The sequence below is a fragment of the Arvicola amphibius genome, chromosome 14 (assembly GCF_903992535.2).
Source record: "Arvicola amphibius chromosome 14, mArvAmp1.2, whole genome shotgun sequence".
NCBI classification, from domain to species: Eukaryota; Metazoa; Chordata; class Mammalia; order Rodentia; family Cricetidae; genus Arvicola; species Arvicola amphibius.
Genome location: NC_052060.1, coordinates 28,073,351 through 28,095,703, shown reverse-complemented (window position 1 = coordinate 28,095,703; position 22,353 = coordinate 28,073,351). Strand labels below are relative to the sequence as shown.

Genomic DNA, 22,353 nt, shown 5'->3' with positions numbered 1-22,353 from the left:
TATGATTATAGATAAAATGTATGTTTTCTTTACACAGTACTTTGTCTACTTCTATGTGCCAATAAGTTTTAAAATTATGAGAATAAGTATGCTTTAATTTATGCAATATATCTATCCTCTGAAAACTCAATAAAATTATTTAATCTCCTGGATGCAGAGATTATAAATATGTGTTATCACTCCTGTCTCCTATCATTTCTAAATACTTTAAAGTAATTTCTAATTTATCTTTGACTAGCCAAAATATGAAACATATTAACTTGAAATTTTAATATGTAATGCTCATTTACTTAGTGAAAATTAGATAAGAATTTAAATTCAACATTTAAAGAATTTTCTGTTGTATCTAATCATCTGTAACTCATCTCTTTGAATAATGTAATTTTTAACACTTATTTTTCTGATGTACATATCCACATTATATTTTTGTGATCAGTGTATTTGTTTGGTAATTATGTGTGAAAGATCATTGTATTATACAAATAGAAACAAGTGAAAAAGTCCACAATAGTGTTTTGTTTCCCATTAGTGATAAATTCTAGGTTTTCTTGGTAAAAGCAAAATCCATGCAGAGTTTGCTAATCACCTCTTAAAATATCTTCTAGAGAGAGAAGTTATGCAAATCCTGAAAAACTATTAATCAGTTGTCCCTTATGGAAAATCTTGGTTTTTAAACAAAACAGTCGAATGTTCAATTGAAGACACAAGGTCACAAAATAAGAGTAGTAATGGAAAATTAGGTTATCTAAAGTTATATTCTGGAATTATACCATATGAGCATAATGTCAGTCTTTAAAAGAAAAAATACAATATTTATTGAATAAAACAATAAAATCTATCATCTTATTTCTCATGAATTTATGGCTTATGATGAGAAAATCCAGATATAAAAAATAGCATGATACACATAAAAAAGAAAATAAACTTTTGGAAGAAATTACAATCTAAGTGTTGATATGCTAGTGTTTCAAAGAGCTCACAACTTGCCTGAACAAAACACGATTAGAGAAACCAAATCCTTCTCTTGGCTGCACTGAACCCCTAAAGCTATTTAGGAATTTGTTTCTTACAGACAATTAATCACATGCAGTTGTGCCAGATGAGAACTATTGATTGCCCTTTTCCAGGCTAGTGGCATTCAGACAGTAGACAGACAAATGCCCTAAGCGAGTGGAAGTATCTTTCTGCTAGGCATAGGATAGCTTTTAATTGTCCATTCCTAAAATGCACAGCATTGGCCATAAATCTCAAACATGCAGCTTTCTCCTTTCTTTCTCTGCAATATCCAGACAGATAGTATTGTCTCTTATTCACCTTTACACCAAGGTCCTTCATAAGCTCAATCTCAAAATTCACGACATCATACGGCAGCCGGAACTGAGGGATTTCAGAAGTACTGAAACAAATGAAGAAAAAACGGATAAAGAAGAATTAGAGTGAATTTTATCATCGTAGAAAAAAATAGTTCCATGTGTTCTTATTGATCAGCATTAAAAGAACAAATAAGTGTCTGTGAATATTTACGTTGCTTATAACCAAGTAGAGAAACAGCAATAATTTCACTGCCACCGTAAGATGTCCCATGTATTAAAACTAGGTAGAAGCTAATATAAAATACATCCAATATATATAATATAAAACAAATAATATAAAATTAGTCGAAAGCAATCTCTCACTTCAAATTATTTAGTCAATTTACTTAATAATATGCTCTTAAGATATTAAAATATCAGAGTAAAAATCAATTCACAGTAAACATAGAGCCCAATTTTATATATCTGTATTCAAACATACATAAATACTCTACAGAAAGACTGCACATTTTCAGGACATTTTATTGATTTTGCTAATGATCATTCAGACAGACGTGAGAAACCATCCCACCGAGGTTTTGATTTGGATTCTCAGATGATCCAATTTATATATATATATATATATATATATATATATATATATATATATATGATAGACTTTCACAAGTTTTCATGTGAGACAGAACAAAATTGGTTTCCTTTTACTGAGTTCATTATATGTTATGGACCCTAATTCCTTACTGAACATATGTGGTAAATATTTCTCTGTCTTTCTAAGTTATTCCTTAAAATAGCTGATTGTCTTATCTTCTGGCTATATGATTGCAATTCGCACTTTGGTTCCTCTGTCTTTGGTTTTTGAGTCATATTCAAGAAACAATGACTAGGCCAATGCCATAAAATTTCACAGTTTCTGGGATTTATATTTAGATTCATAACACTTTTAAAATTCATTTTTGAAGAACTAAAAATTTAGTTCATTCTTTGGCATGTGGCTACAGAGTTTTCCCAGTACTACTTATTGAAAAGACCACCTACTCTACATTATGGCAAATCTTGTAGCTTTCTTGATATTCTTTCTGAAGACTGGCTGCTCTAACTTGTGAGTTTTTTTCTGAGTTGCAGAACTGTGATTTTTTTTTCCCAATTCCGTTTATCTGTTTTGAGTTATAGCAGCTTTGCATTTTGTTTTGAGTTGGATCAAGTTTATTCTTTTAGCTCAGGATATTTGTTCTCTCTAGGTTCCTCTGGGGTTCAATATCAATTTTATATTTTTTCTATTTTCTGAAGCCTATTACTTTGTATAGGGATGATATTGTATTCTTTCAGTAGCATGAATATTTTTATTATAGTCTTCCAATCCATGAATGAACAATATCTTCATTTTATCATGTGCTGCTCGGTTTTTTCATCAATATTTTGAATTTTTTTCTAGTAAACTTCATTCTACAAGAAATTTCTATTATTCCTATGTATTACTGTTGCTTTAATAATTGGACTAAATATATACATATATATTAGATAATTCGTTGCTAATCAACAGCAATTTTTACTGAGTTTTACTTATCTTTTGACTGCAATTTTACTGACTTTGTTAATTAGATCTCCTAATTATATTGAACAATAAGTCAAGAGAAGAAAATAAAACTGTTAGACTTGGGGGAAAGAAGTCTTAGTATCCCCTGTTTGCAGTTAATGTGATTCTATACATAAAAGAACATAAAGGCCCAGCAAAAACAACAATAAAATCTTGATGTCAGTTAATGATTATCAACTTAAAATTTGCCTTCTGTAATGTTTTTCTACATTGATAATAAAAAAGATTTTTATAATAGTTTTAACTGAAAATAATTAGTATTGAGAAAACTTTGGTAGGAAAGTATTCAGGCTCTGGGTTTTTATTTTTTTATAACAAATATTTATTAATGATTCTATTTCTGTACTATTTATTGGCCTATTTGTCTTTTCTGATTTTTCATGATTTCATTCTTTGTCAGCCATATATATCTAGGAATTCACTAATTTACTCTGGCTTATTCAATTTGTTGTTATATAATTCATTATTATAAATCTTTGATCCCCTGTCTGTGCTACCAGCTGCCACGTCTGCTATTACCATCGGTAGTTTTGTTCTTGTAAGTCCTAGCTCCTTTCTTATTAGTCCAGCTAAAAGTTTCATCACTTTTCCTTATCTTGTCAAGAAAACAACACTGTGCTTTGTTTTGTTGTTTTGGTTTTCCTAAATCCCTAGCTCGTTTCAGTTTTGATTTTTATTATATCTGTATGCATTTCTGTCCTTCTGCTAATTTTTGAATGAAAATTTTCTTTGATATTTTGTTTTAATTTTCAATTCAGTGAACAGCAATGTTACATGGTTTATTAATATATGTATAGATATTTGTATTTGTATATAAACAAATTTTGAATACAAATGTTGAGTTTGTGCATGCAGATGTAAGAATACAGACGAATAAACTACCAAAGTGGTGAGGATCACTCCCAACATTTCCTTCATGAATGCAAAGAGATATTTTCATAAGAATGATGCTGAAGTGGATTTTTATGTAAGGAAACAAGCAATGGAATCCCATGTCATCAATGTGCTCTGCGCTCATTATCAACCGACAAAATGTATGTTCAACGTGCTGTCCATTTTCTGAGTGTCCATCAGTGGCATATAAACCTAGTGAGAGGAAGAACTCCCCTAGATTATTTGGGAATCTTTTAGTGCCTGGTTGATTAGCACATCATAGATATTTTAAGAAATAATGAAGAAATGAAGAAAAGAAGGAAATGCAAAATATCAGTGACTATCAAGTTATAGCCATTTCTTGGCTATAGAAGTTATAGAATAATCCCACGTAGAACACTGATACAATCTCAATTGGAAAGCAAAGAAATGTCTTTGGCAAGAAAAATAATGGAACCAAGAGAATCACTTGGCAGCTACTACAGGACATGACACACAAGGGACCTTGTATATGAACAAACAAGAGGACTTTTAAAAAGAATTCTTTCACCAGGCACAGCTTCTGGACACCAAAGAGTACACAGCTGATTTTCACATTTGGTGACGGATGGCAAACTCAGATGGAGGAGTTAGATGAGCACAGCAAAGTTTAATAAAGAAAATAACCAGGGTGTGAATGCCAGATCTGATGCTCAGGAAACCAAGAAAATTCTTGGAAGATACAGAATTTTAATAAATGTACACATTTATTTGGAACAAGGGGATAAATAACATAAACCCTGCTGACTGTGGAAAGGCATAAGAAGACAAGAAGCAAATTTGATATGAACAGTTATTTTTCAAGTTTGTTGTGTTTATGAAAACCTTTGCAGTTTTTCCTATTGTGTTCTTTTAATAATTTGAAGTTTTAAAAAATACATGTCAGTGGTGAGCATAAGTCCTTAACTACCGTCAGATTGGTGACAGAAATATAAAAGCAATTGTCTTTGTTCTATACTAATACTTCTTATGTATAATGGAATATATCAATAACAATTATTTCAATTCTTTTTATAGCACACATCTCATGTTTTGGTAAAACATTGGTTCAATTCATGATTGAATAAGCATTTATAAATTTGTATTGTATTGTATACTATAAAATAGCTTTACTGTTATAAATATTTTACCTAGAAACAGTTACATTATTGATCGACATAAACTTATACACACATTTATATATGTAAGAAAACAGAAACATTTAAAAGAACTAAAACTAAGGGTAGTGTTTCTGTGACTATGCCTCATAATAAAATATCATAAACATAATTATTATTTTAAATAAAATTTAAAAATCCATATACAGTAAGTATGTATTATTATTTTAAATAAAATGCATGCATACTCAATAATCTATTTTATCATTAATTTTATATGTTCAAACATGGTCTCATTTGGGCTAGGTTGACCTTAAACTTGTTATTCAGTTAACCCTAATCTTGATCTCTTTATCTTCTTACATCTACCTCACAATTTTTAGGGTCATAAGAGTGCAACCATCATACCCAGACAATAGCTGCATGGCTGGGGCAGACTGCTGGGCCACTGGCAATGGTACCAGGATTTATCCCTACTGTTTGTACTGGCTTTTTGGGAACCCATTTTCTTAGGATGGCTGCCTTGTGCAGCCTAGATATAGTAGGGAAGGCCCTGGACCTTCCCCAAAGCAATGTGCCTTACCCTCTCTGATGAGTGAATGGGGAGTGGGAAAGGGTAGGTGGAGGGAATATGAGGAGGGAAGGGAATGGGAATTGGAATGGGTTCCCAGGTGTCCAGGGAGATATCCCCAACTAGGTCCTTGGGCAGCTGAGGAGAGGGAGCCTGAAATGGCCCGATCCTATAGCCATACTGATGAATATCTTGCATATCACCATAGACCCTTCATCTGGCGATGGATGGAGATAGAGACAGAGCCCCACATTGGAGCACCAGACTGAGCTCCCAAGGTCCAAATGAGGAGCAGAAGGAGGGAGAACATGAGCAAGGAAGTCAGGACTGCGAGGAGAGCACCCACCCACTGAGATGGTGGGGCTGATCTAATGGGAGCTCACCAAGGCCAGCTGGACTGGGACTGAAAAAGCATGGGATAAAACAGGACTCCCAGAACATGGCAGACAATGAGGGCTGCTGAGAAGCCAAGGACAATGGCGCTGGGTTTTGATGGTACTGCATGTACTGGCTTTGGAGGGGCCTAGCCTGTTTGGATGCTCACCTTCCTAGACCTGGATGAAGGGGGGAGGACCATAGACTTCCCACAGGGCAGGGAACCCTTACTGCTCTTCAGACTTGAGAGGGAGGGGGAGGGGAGTGGGGGGAGAGGGGGGATAATGGGAGGCAAAGAGGAGGTGGAAATTTTTAATAAAAAATAAATAAAATAAATAAAAACTTTGACATAAATTAACCTCTTTTTACCAAAAGCGTTGTTTTTTTTTTTTTAAGTCTTGCTTAAAGAAAAAGCAAAATTACTGATAATTTAATATATCTACTTCAGAAGGAAAAGGAATCAACTGTGGTAAGTACAACAGGGATCAATCTTGGATATGCTTCGCTATCTAAAGTTATTTATTTAAAAAGTGGTTATACTAATTTTTAAGAGATAAAAGAATCTGCCTAAATATGAAGGAAAAGCTAAGATACAGACTTCAACACAAGACTAGTCTAACATCTTTTCAGATTAGAACTTTTAGATTGATACCTTGACGGATTGCGAGTCATCTGTGAGTGAGAAAGTAAGTTCACAGACACGCTTTGACTTTGTCTTTCTCAGTGCTCTGCGTTGCCCTTCCTAATCTAACAGTGATACAGAACATCTCTAATACTGATCATAGACAAAGGGTAGTTCCACACTGGCTGCTGTGCTTAGGGATAAGAAAGACACAAAGCAAAGGGTAGAAAATAAAATCTCTAAACAACAGGAAAAAAACATGTTTAGTCATGAGTTTCAAGACATTCTTTCTCACTAAAAATGTTCAGATACATAAAAACAAACATTTAGTGCAATTTATATAAATTACTCCACATTTGAATGAAAACTAAATACAGAGATGCTAAGAACCATAATCATGTACTAAAATTGGCAACCCATAATAATCCGCAGACAAGGCTGCTTCCATTTTCGGCTTCTTGTGAAAATGCAATTAAGGGGCAAAAAGATTTTCCCTCATCTACCAGGGTACACAACAATTATGCTCGTACTTTTAAAATGAACTCACATATTCATTGATGGGTATAATTGAAAAAAGAACATACAATGTTTATACATGTTGTTAGTACATTATGCCTTTCCTAATTAATAAGGCTGGGGTGAGGTGGTACTAAAAACAGTATCCAGCATCTCCACCACAAAATAAAATGTAGAGAAATATTTCCTAAAAATCTTATGAGAAACAATGAGAATTCCTCAATATTTATAATCAACACAGAGAAACAATAATTTCTTGACCATCAGAATGATTTAAGCGTTTGATGCTCTCTATGGTGGTATACTATTATGTGAGTGACTTTTGTTTAGGGAGTCAACTAGTATTATTTGATGAATCAAATAGTATGATAAAGTACCTGATTAATATTTACATACAATTCACACACCACAGTCTATAACAAGGAAACAAAATGTGGATAAATTTCTATTATCTGGAGTTATAACATTGTCAACTAATTAATATTGAAATTTTGTATTTAATACCCATTTTACAGATACCAAGAAATAAGAAAATCATCATAATCTTCTAAAATATTATATTAAACTTCTTTTCTGATTATCCAAGATGATAAAGTTATTGCTTAATGAAAAGTTAAGTAGCTACAGAAAGCTTAAGTGTTAACTATAGACACATAATCCAAAAATCTATAATTGATAATCTATGAGTTTTAGTATGTCACTTGGGAATAATAATAACAATTTGATTGATATAATAAAAATGTAATAAATCTAACATCCAATATCTTTCTTTTTGTACCAGATATTTTAAGTAATATCTATTTCTGAATTAAAATAAATGTATTAGCCTAAACATAATACATGTATATTTCTAAGGCCTATTTAAATAAAGTAAGCTCCATATTAAACACTGGCCTCAGTGTCTTAAAGTTATTGATACAAAGTGACCGGTTCCTATATTCATGTATAGATCTACATGGGCACAAATGCTCTATGTGACTGAAGCCTACTTCACAAGAATAATAAAGACTCATACCAAAAACTCAACCCATGGAAAGATATTGGTTGAATAAATAACACTATAAAATGTACTCTAAAAATGAACATTTATGAGAAAGTGGTAATAAATATAAAATTAAAATGACTGTAAATTTAAAATACAAGAGCAGCATTGCAACTGATGAATGCTCCTGTCAGTATTGTGCAGAGCCAAGCTTTCCTCACGCCTAATGCCCATCCCTGTTAGATATGTTCCTATCATACATAAGATTTTCAGGGATTAAACGTTCCCTGTGTTTTGATTCTACCGTCATAAAGCTTTCCAAACTTCTCTAATTTCTGTAAAAGAACGAAAAATTCATATACAACCTTGCTTCAAAGTTTCAAGTGAAAGACATCATGCGAATTTTAGTCTTTGGGAAAAGAACTTGTAAGATAACATCTGTGAGCCTGGAGTGTCTCCCTGACTACAAACCACCCACACCTGGGCTCGATTTGCCTCATTATTTTTGACATTTGAAAATACACACACACACACACACACACACACACACACACACACACACAATGTAGGCATTACCTTAAACCACCAGCATAGTCCTGTTTTTCAAATATGGTGATGTTGGAATAGCCTAACCGGGCTAAAAAGGAAGCACAGCTTATACTCGCAGGCCCTGCACCAAAAAGGGCAATTTTCGCAGAGTAGGCTTCTGGCATATGTTCTGGAGGAGGCAGTGATGGGCTTCTGATCTGTGGGATGTTCATTGCTTTGAACACCTATAGAGAAATCAATTGTGATGATTAAAATTTTAAATTAAATTTTACATCCTCAAACACATTTTTAATGTTTCAACTCATAATTAGCACTTTAATTAGCCATGAGAATTGCATGTTCCACATAAATATGACAGAGTTGTATTTATTAAATAGATGATGACTGGAGCTGACTTCTCTCAATCTCTGAAAGGCCTTCTGAGAATATGGGGAGAACTCTGGGAAGACATTTGACTCACATTTCCTGCTCCTACCTCTTGGTCATGCTCATGATTCTCCCTTGAGCTACCACAGTATAGTTTGCACACGTCTAACATAATTGCTTACAGTGTAGGTGTTCATGTGTTGATTTTCTATGTCAGTCAGAGGAATGCTTTTTTCTTGAGTTAGAAAACAGGTCATATTTCAGGAAGCACATTACTACAGAGCTACAGTAGCCAGCAATAGCCTGGCACATAGCAAACACAGGGTTTATTAATCTATTTCTTTACATCACTTCCGATTATGACAGATTAGTTTTAGAGGAACAGGAGACTCACTGAAGCAAACAAGCAAGGCTCAGAGGTGCCAAGCTTTAGGGAGAAAGCAACAACGTAGAGTTAATAGTCTAGGGATCAACCATTGTCTCTAAACTAAATGTATTTGCCCCTCTTTCTAGGAGGAAGACCAAGAACTTTAAGAGGGCTGTAACTCAGGAAATTCAACAACACAATCTGGACAATCTTGTAAAACAGGAGCAATAATATTTGGGAATTCAGGATCCCATTGATCCGGAGCAGAAAAAGCACAGTGTTAGCTTAACTCCTAAACAGCATAGGAAAGAATAAAAAGCATCCAAATAGAACCTCTGCAATGCTGAGGGTGGCTTGCTGAGTAGCACATCATTATGCATGCATGCAGATGAGTTCTGAAAGTCTGTACTCTAAATAGCAAACCAAAGAGAGACAATCCCACCTGGGCCAACTCAGCCACATACTGAAATGCATATAATCTGTCCTAACACTTTTATTTGTTAGCCACACAGTAGAAGGAGAAATTTTCATATATAATGTCTTGCTTTTGATCAATACTAGAATGTTTATAAAAAAAAGCGGCTGGGCAGTGGTGGTGCATGCCTTTAATCCCAGTAATCAGGAGGCTGAGACAGGCAGATCTCTGTGATCGAGGCTAGCCTGGTCTACATGAGCTAGTTCCAGGACAGACTCCAAAGCTACAGAGAAACCCTGCATTGAGAAAAGAACATATAGAAAGCAATGCACATATTATCCAAAAAGTAAAATTAGCATTTAGACACCTCCAGACAACATCGATCATTGTATCTCCAAGGATAGGAGCAAGAATTGAAATTCCCAGGAAACAGAACTTTGTCAAAACTTAAGGAAGACTTTGGAAGAAAAAAATGGATGATTTTAAATTTTATACATCTAATAGAAGACTTATCACCAGAGATATGGGGCAAATCAAAAATGAAACATTAAAAAAAAACCTGCTGTGGTGGAGGCATGGGAAAGAAAAAGGGAGGTAAATACAGAAAAAGACAAAAGAGACAAAAAACAATGAATGAAGAGATAAAATCAGTGTATAGTAGGACTCCTAAAAGCAAAGATAATAGAATATGAGAAAAATTAATAACTAAAGGACAAATTACGGAGTCCCCAGACTAAAAAAAATATGTGCAGAAATTTATACAGCCGCAAACAAGAAAATGCCAACCAAAACTTGCTTCTTAGCATCAGTCAAATTTTTGAGATGTGAAGTAATAAAAAACAAGGTTTAAAATCACCAAATAATAAAGAAAAATGTCAGTAAGCAAGAATGTGAGCCTCTTTCCCCTCAAAGGGATGACAAAAGTCAGGTGAAGCTAAAATATTTCCGACCATTGAAAAATTCCAATTATCTAAAATCATCTTATGTGATAAAGTTGCTTTGAATATTAAGTGAAATACAAATAATTACTAAGAGTGTTTTAGTCAATAAAAATAGTTTAAGAAGTTCTGGGAGGGAGATTTAGGTTTCTTCAGGGATAAGTAATCGATTGTCCTAGTTCAAGTGATAATGCCTAAAAATATAAGCATATGGACCTATAGGAACACTAATTGGAATTAGAAGAATTTACACATACACACACACAAACACACACACAAAATGCACATGTATTAAAGTTTTAAAATACTTTAATAAATTGAGAAAGAAAGAGCATGGATTTAAAAGGAGAGGGCAGGGCAGTGGTGGTGGGGAGTTAGAGATAGACTTTATAAAAGTAGCTTGTACTCATGTACGAGATTACCACAACACAACCGTTAAAATATACCTCAAAAATTAATATTACATAAAAAGTTTTAAATGTGTGGGTGAAGGCAAGTTAAAATTGGTTGTGGAAAGTAATGGTGTCTGTCCTGTGGGATTTGTGTGATATAAGAATTAAACTGTGTAACAGAGTCAGAGAGATTAAATACTTTTCATAGTTCAGATCTAAGGATTATACACATGCATAATGTATAAATATCACACTGCACTTAGTTCAGAATATATTTTCTATCCCTGTAGTAGCTACTAAACCACAGCAAAAGAAAACATAGTTAACTAGAGAAGAGGTTTGGTATTTAAAACACTTATTATCCAAAGAGATAAAGGTGAGGAATAATAAAAATTAGTGCAGATGGATAAGAAAGAAAAAAATATACAAAACAAATTGTTCTATAAAACGTGTAACTAGCATGAATTATCACATTGAATGGCTGAATACAATAAACAAAACACAATTTAAACATGTAAGCGTGCAAGGATCCACACATTAAACGTAAGTGATTGCAAGGGATCTGCTAACAGTTGGAAGCTAGAAGAAAGCTGTAAGTATACCATTGTCAGACTTATCAGGTGCTAAATAAAGGTACATTAATGTTGAATACTATTTCATAGTAACAATTTTTGGTCATTCTGAATCTGTAGGCACTTACTAATAGTTTATAATATATTAAATGAACTTTACACATAGACAAAATTAGTTCCATTCCAACTGGACTTGGTGGTCTCCCATTAGATCTGTCCCACCGTCTCAATGGGTAAACACACTCCTCACGGTCCTGACTTCCTTGCTCATGATCTCCCTCCTTTTGCTCCTCATCGGGACCTTGGGATCTCAGTCCGGTGCTCCTATGTGGGAATGGGACTGATGGAACAGGGGACCAAACCGGACTCTCTGAATGTGGCTGACGGTGGAGGAGGACTGAGAAACCAAGGACAACGGCAATGAACATGAACTCTACAGCATGGATGGGCTCATTGTGAACCTTGTCAGTTTGGTTGCTCACCTTCCTGGACTTAGGGGGAGCTGGGAGGACCTTGGACTTAACATAGTGAAGGGAACCCTGATGGTTCTTTGTCTTGGAGAGGGGTGGAGTGGGGGTATGGGTGGAAGGGAGGGGAGGGAAGGGGGGGGAGATGGAAATCTTTAATAAAAAAATGATAAAAAATTAGTTTAGGGATGTAGCTTAATGGCAGAATACTCACCATATGTGTACGACACACACACACACACACACACACACACACAGACACAGAGAGAGGGGGAGGGAGAGAGAGAGAGAGAGAGAGGGAGGGAGAAAGGGGGAGAGAGGGAGGGAGGAGGGAGAATATGTAATTTATCATGCATCTTCTCACCATTCTCTCCCCAAAATTTGATTACCATGAGAAGTAGTTGTGACATTAAAAAACATTCATGCTATAGGCACATCATAATATTTAATAGATATTATGATGTGCCTAACAGGTTGTCTATGTTTAATACAAAAACAAAAACAAAAATGAAAAGCTCTTTTCTTTCTTGAGAAAACCCAGTCAATGATCAATATAAAGAAAGATTTTTCAGTGACTGAGACATGGTACTTTGTGTCTACCTGGCATCTTTATACCAGCCGCTGAGACTAAATTCTGCCACTCAAAATGTGAGACATTTTCTGACTCTTCCACATTAAAAAAATGAAAGAGCATTAGCAACAAAGACGAGAAAGCTCTCTTTCTCGGTCTGAGCCAAATGGTCCTCATAGTGTTTTGCCATTTGAATTAAAATCCTTCAAACATTTTGTGGTAATGCCTGTTTCCTTTCTTAAAACACAAAATTATTAAGGACAGACATAACTTTGATGTCATCTCTTCATCTCCTATACATAAGAGTATATTTTTAAGTTAAATCTTTGGTGATATATTTTTGGTTGAGTGTCTATTTCGGGGTGGGGCATGCATGTACCATGGAGCATCTCATGTGAAGGTCAGAGAGCTTTTGGAATTCAGTAATCTGCTCTGTAGGACTTGGGGATCAAACGCAGGTCACCAGGCTTGGCCACAACACTCTTACTGGCTGAGACATCTAACCAGTCACAGCAGAGTGTTTCTTTTTACTAACGAATTTTTCAAGTGTTGCAAAATTATTTCTTAATCTTGGCAATAATTTATAACTTTGAAAATTATAAATGCACTTTCCAGTGCTTTGGTGAACTGTCTAAACAGCACAGATTTTCTTTCTTCTTCATGTCTTTGCATTTGGCTTTGTCTTTCCATCATGCAGAGCTCAGGGATGCAGCCCAGGACAGCATCATCCACAACAAGTATGTGTCTCCTGAGCCATCTGCTGACTCTCTGAATGAGGTTTTGTTTTGTTTTGAACACATAATTGTATGTGGATGTGTATGTACCTGAATGTGCTTAAGTATGTGTGTGTTCAGAAGAGAAGGAGAGAAGACTAAAAAGATTCCCTGGAATTGGTGTTACTGAAGGTTGTAAGTTGCGATGTGGGTGCTGGAAATTGAACCCAAGTCCTCTGAAAGGGAAATCAGTGCTCAGAACCACTAAGCTGTCTTTTAAGACATTTACTTAGGGCTGGAGAGATGGCCCAGAGTTTAAGAGCACTGGCTGATCTTCCGGAGGTCCTGAGTTCAATTCCCAGCAACCACATGGTGGCTCACAACCATCTGCAATGAGGTCTTGTGCCCTCTTCTGGCATACAGGCATACAAGGAGGCTGAACACTGTGTACACAATAAATAAATAAATTTAAAAAAAAGACATTTACCTATTGTTTGAGTCAATATTTATCTTTTAATTTTATCTCTTTCTAGGGAACATTAGCAAAAAATTAAGTGTCTATAATTGGTGATTTTATGTAGCATTAATAAAAAGGGAGTTGAAATTTATTATATTTTATTAAATTAACATTTTTACATAATTTCCATAAAAGCATTTAAAATACACATTGAAAATTGATGGTGGACAGATATAGATTATTTCATTTAGGGATTAAATAAATGCGTATTTGTTTCGCATTCTATTGGGTATTCTTAGCTTTATGAATTAATAATTACAAAATGTACTTTGCTATGTTAGAATGTGGGCTTTGGAAATTAATATTACATCTTAACAGACTTGAATAAAATATAAATTATTTTAAAATAATTGTTTATTAGTGACTTTTCTGACAGTAGAATAGTATATTTGATTATTTAAGGAAGCGTTTTGCTAAAAGTTTATTATGTAAAGCTAATATGTGGTAAGCAAATAGAGCAGGGTTCATGTGATATCTTTCTGGCTGCATTCATTTATAAGTGAAAAAAAAACAGTTTAACTCTAAGACATTAAGCATGTCCCCATAATTTCTGGCTAATGGTATGCAAATAGAGTAGCAGTTTCTTAATAGTATTTAATATGTATAAATTTTAGCCCAAGGATATTTCATTTTTAATATTTAAGAATAAAACTTCAAATATTCCTTTCAAAACTATAAAGTATAAATATTGAATCAAAATATGTTTTGGGGATTCCTATTTGAATTCACCAAGGGCAGGAGGCTCAGCAGGTCAGAAGGAAAACTAGAGAGTTTACCCCTGATAAGTGTATGAACGAATATGTAAATGGTCAGTCCCTGATTTGTATAGCCTGAAGACTTACCTATACAGTTCAGATGACACTCAACACATGTCTTTGCTCAGTATATTTATTTACAAATAACATCCTTGTCTCTACTGTCCTGCTTTGTTTCATTTTATGCTTTGTAAATTTATATTGAAGTAGCTTTTCTTTTTCAGCACAAATGGTGATATAAATAGTCTGGTTCTACAATATGACTGCTTAAGTCAAACCACGATTTGCACCATTCTCTTGGTACAGGGTAAAGAAGACGTTCTCTACCATATTCATTCTATCTATTTAACTTCAAGTGGAGCTAAGAGTATCACATAGGAGTACTATGAAGATTAAATGAATTACTCTAGTGCATATAACACTCTCATAAAAAAGACTGGTCACACCACAAATAATGGTCACATTCTGAGATAGAGTATATTTAAATTCAAATTGGCCAACATTGAAATGGCTACACAGAGTAATTTATTCCAAGTCAAATTCATTAAAACAATAGGTTTTGCATGAGTCTCTAAGGAACTACCAATTTCCCTTACATGGGAATGAATGAGCGTTGGTGTTGCTCGACATTCAGTCAGCAATAGGTAGTGGCAGGATTCTGTCTTTTGCCTTCTGGTATTATATAATTTAAATGTGCCTCTACAGATAAGATGTTGGAATCTAGCTTGCAATGACAGGAAGTAGAGATCAGAGATGTGATTAGGCATGAGGGTTCTAGAAGGAGAAGGTTTCCTGCTGAGTTACATTTGGTCTTCATTAAAAAAAAAAAAAAACAAGATAAAAGCACCTTCCACAGAGGGGGACACGAAGCAAAGTCATCATCCAAGAATCAGAAAAATAGGCTCCCATCAGAAACCAACCAAACACCTTGATTTATAATTTCCCAGGACGTAACACTGGAAAGTCTGTTGTTTACAGCCTAACTGGTAGACGGCACTGAACAGACTGAGATGCCACGTCAACAAATGTGCTGGTGTCAAGCTGATTCACCTTTTTTTCCCCGGTGTTATATGATGGGAGTATCATCTCCTCTCTCTTTGCCAGCAGTGCATCCCTCTTATGGAGGTCTGTGGCAAGGACTTTGGGCCAGTTTACATTCACATTGTGAGTTTTCAGCATTGACGGTATATTTTGGATCAACAGCATTTTATCAAATGTGTCCACTGAATTGTAGTATGTCTTTATATTTTCCAGTTCTTGTCAAGCAAACATTTCGAATGGTGATGAAGTTCAGACTCTCAATTTTTTTCTTTCTCAGATGGTACCTTTCATGCTATGTCAAAAAAGTCACTGGCAACAACAGGGTTATCTGAATGTTCTACTTTGTAATAATCCCCAAATCATCACAGTTTCAGACTTCACAGTTAAGCCCAAAATGAATGAGGAATTATGATTTGCAAAGGGCAATCCTATGTCCAGACACCTTTGTTTGACAACCATTTTTAAATAAAAATTGTCTTGTTTTATTCAAATGTAAAACTGTAGCCACACTGCCATCCTACTAATTAAAAACCACCAAAAGGAAAAGTAACATGTGCTATTTTTATTGTTTCTTTTAGACAAGCACTGATTTGAAACATCACCTCTTTGATAATTCTAGGAATTATTATTCTTATTCTGTAATGTAATACTATAAACATGAAGATTCTGGGGAGGATTGTAGAGTACAGATCTCCATAATAGCTTATTTTTCAACCATTTTGTTTTGCAATTTATAAGACTATTTAATTGTTAGGGTTTCCCTTGGTCTACCACTGCTATCGTTTGTTTAGTAAGATAAAATTAGATAGTTGAGGATAAGTTACAGCTATCGAACACCCATGTATATTTTCATTGTGTAGCCTTTCAGAATGAACAGACCAAAATGAGTTATCCTTAAATTAGAATTAGTAATTTAACACTGAGATAGTCTTTCCTTTTTCATTTATAGTGTGATATAATTCATAGAGTAGTATAAAATGACTAGAAAAGTATAATTTTTCTCCCCAATATAGAGGGAGTAAGTCCTATGAATTCTTGTCACATGTCACTCTGCCCATTTTTAAATTAGGACACTCTATCTCCTGTTTGAAGTAATATAATAGAGAAAATTTCCTAATGATCCTAAAAGCATTCTGAAGTGGTTAACCAAAAGTTCTTTCCAGATAGGTGAAAGGCCAGAAATCACAAAGTGTTTATGCCAAGAAATGTATTTGAAACTGCTCACCCAAAACAATATTGACTGTAAACTTTGTCCATCTTTTTCACTGAAGTGGTGGCATTTTCCTTTGTGACTTGCCATTTATGGAACTAATCATTGTAGCCCAAGAAGTTTTAAATTCATCCAAATAATGTTGAGTGCCTATTTGTGGTAGAGCTTATTCTTGCAGTGAAATTAAAAATTCTGAAGAAAATCACTCTCTTAATAACTTGTTGGGAAACAGGGTCGTTATATTTCATTTCCACTTGAATTTAGAAAATCCTATTATAGTCCCTCTAACTTACACACGCATACACACACACACACACACACATACACACACACACACACACACACACGCACACGCAAACACACACTATACATTGTAACTCCATGGAGAAGCTCTCTGGTTAACAGAATGTACATGCCTTATATAAATAGAATTGCTACAATACAATCCATCTGGTTCAGGGTTTACAAATAGTACCTTTCGAAGATGTAGGAATGTAAACCTACATAAATGAGAGGAAAATTTGTTACCTAAGACATATCCTAAAATAAAAGTTACATTTACCTTGAACAATTCTTCACTCCTCCCCTTATTAGTTCTACCACAAAATGAGTAAAAATTCTATCAGCAATTTATTATGAAAATCTAAGGAATCACTGATGTAACTTCATAGATCAATGTATTTTTTATAATATACTCTGATAATTTTGTTTATGGAGACTTCAACTTATAGCCACAATTCTTAATTGATAGTTCATACTTTCATGACTACAGTTCAATATTAGATTCAGACATGATGCTGGACATTTTGACTCTATACAATTTAAAAATAGAAGTATTGATACTTCGGTGAAAAGCAATTTTACTCCCACACAAACAAAATATGAGATGTAGATTCATGACAACCAATGTTCTATTCATTGAAGTTTGTTTATGGTTTGAGAGTCCTCAAATTATTTTGTAAAAATATTTATATTCTTTTTCATTGTGTACATGGAAAGAAAAGGTAGGTATGTGCATGAATGAATGTGGATACCCATGTTATTCAGGTCGCCTGGACTTGGAGTTACCAATGATTTATATGCTGGAAAATGAACTCAGAAACTCTGCAAAAGCAATGCATGCTCTAAACCGCTGTGCCATCTCTCTGACCTCCATATTTCTGACTTTGTTGATCTGGATGAATACCTTTTGGAGCCTAGCTCAAATTCCATTTCATCAAATACACTTCCTCTCTACGCTAGAGCATTGCCACACTTATTCCAACAGTACTCTATCCTTCTCTATCATCACTTGACTGCATTTGTCAACTTTACTTTCTTTCTCTTTTGTATATCCCGATATTCTTAGAATCCACACATGGATTCTTGGACATAAGTTACTACAGTTTGACTTAAGATTCCAGAACCCATGCAGTGAGTGTTACTGTTTGTCAGGAACAAGATGGCAAGACGATAAAAAGAAAAAACCGAGTGCAATACGATGATGGTCTGTAAAGATGTTTCTCTATTCTATTTATATTTCAGGATTATTTTGAATGTATAATTTTTGTGAAAAATAATAATGATTAATGACATGGCAATGTTCTTTATAACCAAGAAGAAGAGAAAAAAGCCAGTAATTGGAAGGTCTCTATTATAGTAATGGACTTGTAAATGATATAGCAGAGAATTCTGCGTTGAGCTATTTTCAAAGACTTATTGTTTGTGGATCTTCATGATATCTGATTGTATGTTCTGGTTTCTTATTTTGTATAGTTTTATATTATTCCACATACCTGGCATCTTTCTTCTTCTATATGCACAAGATAAAGAATATTTGTCTACTCTATCTATCTATCTATCTATCTATCTATCTATCCATCCATCCATCCATATCCTTTATGTTAAAAACACTTGTCATTGCCATAACATTTTCCTGTAAAAATGGGGTCTCAGTGTCAACTCAAGTTGGCTTCAAACTCATGGTCCTTCTCTATCTGTTTCATCAGCACTGAGTAACAGGTAGGTATCACATTACATGAGTAGACTTCTGAAATCAAATTAAAATTTTTATTCAAATTGTCATTATTAACTTTGCATAAGGATACTCTGTTAAGTTTATACACATTTATGAGTGGTATGTGTTTAATAAAATTGTTTTGTCTCTGTCTATCATCAGTAATTATATATATTTATATTTATAATATTAATCTGTATATCAATGTTAATTTTAGCACATCAAAATAGCTATTCACTAACCTATGGTCAGTATTTACATTCATCACTGTTTTACTGGTTCTTTGTCTTTCATTCAATTTATTTCCATCACCCTAGAAAAAGATCCTTAGTAGTCTTTCAGAATGGTGAATGTCAAAAGCCTTCAAAATGCTGTGCTGAACAAATACTCTTCTCACGGCACTGCAGAAGTGAACTCCTGTGCTGACAGGTGCATACCCAACACTCAGGCTATATGGGCCTTTGTGCTTCTTTAGCCAGTTTTATATCCTAGCTAAACATTATCCTAAGTTCTTATTTGTAGAACTTATTTCAATTTGTTGATCTTTTAAAATGGAGTGTTGCTTTGTTTCCCATGCTAGGCTCAAACTCAGAAGAATCCTCCAAAGTGCTGTGATTGATTACAAGCAAGTAACCACATGCCTGGTCAATTTTAAAAATTTTCTAACAGGGATAAGTAAGTCCAGTTTTCTACCATGTCTGATGCTTTTGGTACTTAGACCAATGTCAGCAATCTGCTTCAGCATCTCTGGGTACTTATGCTAAGATAGGTACAGAGTAAACCAAGTTCCATCTTAAAGCTGAATGCTTCTATACCATTTCTGGTTCCAAGTTCCCAACTCTTTTAGCTTCTGCTTGTATTTATATATATATATATATATATATATGATATATATATATATAAATTATACACACACACAATATATATATATATTTCATTAATTTTGTTGTTATCCTTCAGTGTAAAAATGAATGGTCTGAATTTAATTCATAATGTGTCTGATGGAAACAATTTATGTTGACATCCTATCTTTGTTTTACACAATACAAATGTCCATCTAATGTATCTATGGAAACTGTCTTTTTTTAAGTAGTTAAAATTTAGAAAAAAGCAAATACTTTAAATCATGCAGTTCTTGCCAGTGGTGATGTCACTAGACCCCAAGTCATATGATCTTATGTTCTACTTTGAAGCTCTGAATTATAACATACCACTTTACAGCATTGAATATTGTATTGCAACTTAGGAAGCCTTATTCATTCCTAGAGCTTTGCCATTAGTCATCGTGTAGACATAGAAGAATTTTTACAAGTTCCCAAAGGATTTACGTGAAAAATGTTACATGTGTAGTGGTATCTATCATAATTTTAGTCCATTCTAGTGGTCATTACATTATAAGAAAAGAACAAATACAAGTGAATTCCTCACAGATATTACTGTATTTAGATTCCAGAGAGCTCCATTTCCCTAGAGTCAATTTTATTGATTGCATTACTGTATACTATTTTCATCTCCATTTTATTTTTCCTAGAAATAATTCACTGTGTGTGTATATTTGTGTGTGTATGCGTGTGTGTGTGTGTGTGCTGATATTAGAAGAGTTCACAGCTGATCACACTATTTTAAAAGGGTGTAGAATAGTGGAATTTGATTTAAATAATGACAGTTTGGGATAACAAAGCATGTGTGTGATCCTGTTAATCTAAAAACTATTTTTTAACCCAAAGCCTATTTGTAAACTATCCGAACAAGGTATTAGTCATAAGCATTGGTGATTATCTCTGATCATAATAACTTATCTTAGTTTTAATTTAGATCCATGAACTAGTCTGTTTTATTCCTTAGTTTGCCAAACTATAGCATAAGTATGCTAAACCTGGTCATTAATTTAGTTGGCTATCACAAAATCAGACCTCAGGCTTCCAAATTAAAATAAAACAATAAGAAAAGCCATAGGTTTGGCACCCCCTCATTACATATGGCCCATGCCAAGTTTGTACGTTGGAATTTTATTTAAAAAACTGTGTAATTTTTAAGATAAGATACTCAATTTTTATTTATTTATTTGTGTGTGTGTTGAAACTCCAGAAAGCCTAGCTTTTCCCTCGTTGAGGAATGATATTTAAATGGTCAATAGAGCACCAGAAAAGAAAATGAGTTGAATGTGTTTATTGGTCTTATTAAATCTATTTTAATATTAATGTGAGAGCAACCTATCTAGCAGAATTTGGAGTTGTAAGGTATGATGACTGGGACATGTGAGACTGATGTCCTGACTCACCAGGTTCTGTAGGTGCTACTTGACCTTGGCTCCAGAAAACCCGGATTAATATAAAGCCTATTATAATTAACTAGAAATGTTTTCTAGGATAAATGAGAGACTGAAAAATACTAGAAAGAATATAAAGTTCTAGCTTTCCTAGACAGGTCTACATTTGAGGAAGTTGAATATTTTCATGGAGTCTTTTGCTAGTTATGTATAGAAGGGCGATAACATGAATTTTGACATGATTTCAGAGCTTATTCTCCCCAACCCAAAACTGCATCAGTGAATCATTTATTTAATATTAACTGTTATTTCAATCACCTTGGCCCCTTACAGTGTCACGTCCAAGATGCCAAAACAATTATATGGCATGGCTTGTTAGTCACCAACATTTTGAAGCCTGATACCACAAAATGAATGTACTGCACAGTGTCTGGACTTTCTCCATCTATTTCTTCCCCTAACATGTCTACCTACCTACCTACCATGCAAGTGACACAAAGCTTTGAAATTTCAACTTTTAGCCTCAGAATCCTAGTGAAATGTATAGCTTCCTGTCAGTTCACCCTGAAATAGCAACTATTGGTAGTCATTGCTTCCTGAAGTTCTACCATGTCTCTATGGACCCTTGGTTTGTACAGTTTATGGTTATCATTGTGTAATATACATATTATCTATTCAGTTCATTTTTCAACTTTGTTTATGCACAGAAATTTATAAATTGCCATGAACTTGATTATATCCACACCAAACCAATACTGCCAAGAGGTTTTATAGAGCCTATATTGTGAAAGAATTCTAATATGATTGTGAGGCCATCTGCCTTCTACAGACAGAATAAGAACCTCCTCCTGCACATGTAGCTTTCTCCTTACACAGATGCACAGAGGTATCTGGACTAGGATCAAGTCATTACACCAAAGACATAAAAAGAACAAAGAGTTAACGAGAAATTACAACAAAAGACCATACATTAGAAGCTGGCTTCCTGCTCCTCTTGCAGACTTGGCTAAGGTGTGATTTACCCATTGTCCAAATTATACACTTAGGTGTGAATGAAGAGGCAGAACCAATAGATTCTGTCAATGACAGAAGAAGACTAGAGAGTTGATATTTGTAAAAATCGTTTACAAATTACAGGAAAAACAATTCTGAGAAATGTTATTTTTCCATTTAGTTTGTTTTCCTAACCTTTGCTTAATTTGGTAGAAAAATATTGATTTGTATTTCTTA

The 22,353-nt window shown here is 34.2% G+C and overlaps 1 protein-coding gene across 1 annotated transcript in view; it reads right to left on the bottom strand.

Annotated features, from left to right (window-relative positions):
- The window catches only part of Dpyd (dihydropyrimidine dehydrogenase), a 780,348-nt gene that overhangs the window by 565,135 nt on the left and 192,860 nt on the right, over positions 1-22,353 (bottom strand). Inside the window, exons 6-7 of the mRNA XM_038311847.2 lie at positions 8,562-8,758; positions 1,315-1,396 (exon numbers count right to left, since the gene is read on the bottom strand). Coding sequence (XP_038167775.1) covers positions 1,315-1,396; positions 8,562-8,758 — 279 coding nt within the window. The remainder of the gene's footprint in view (positions 1-1,314; positions 1,397-8,561; positions 8,759-22,353) is intronic.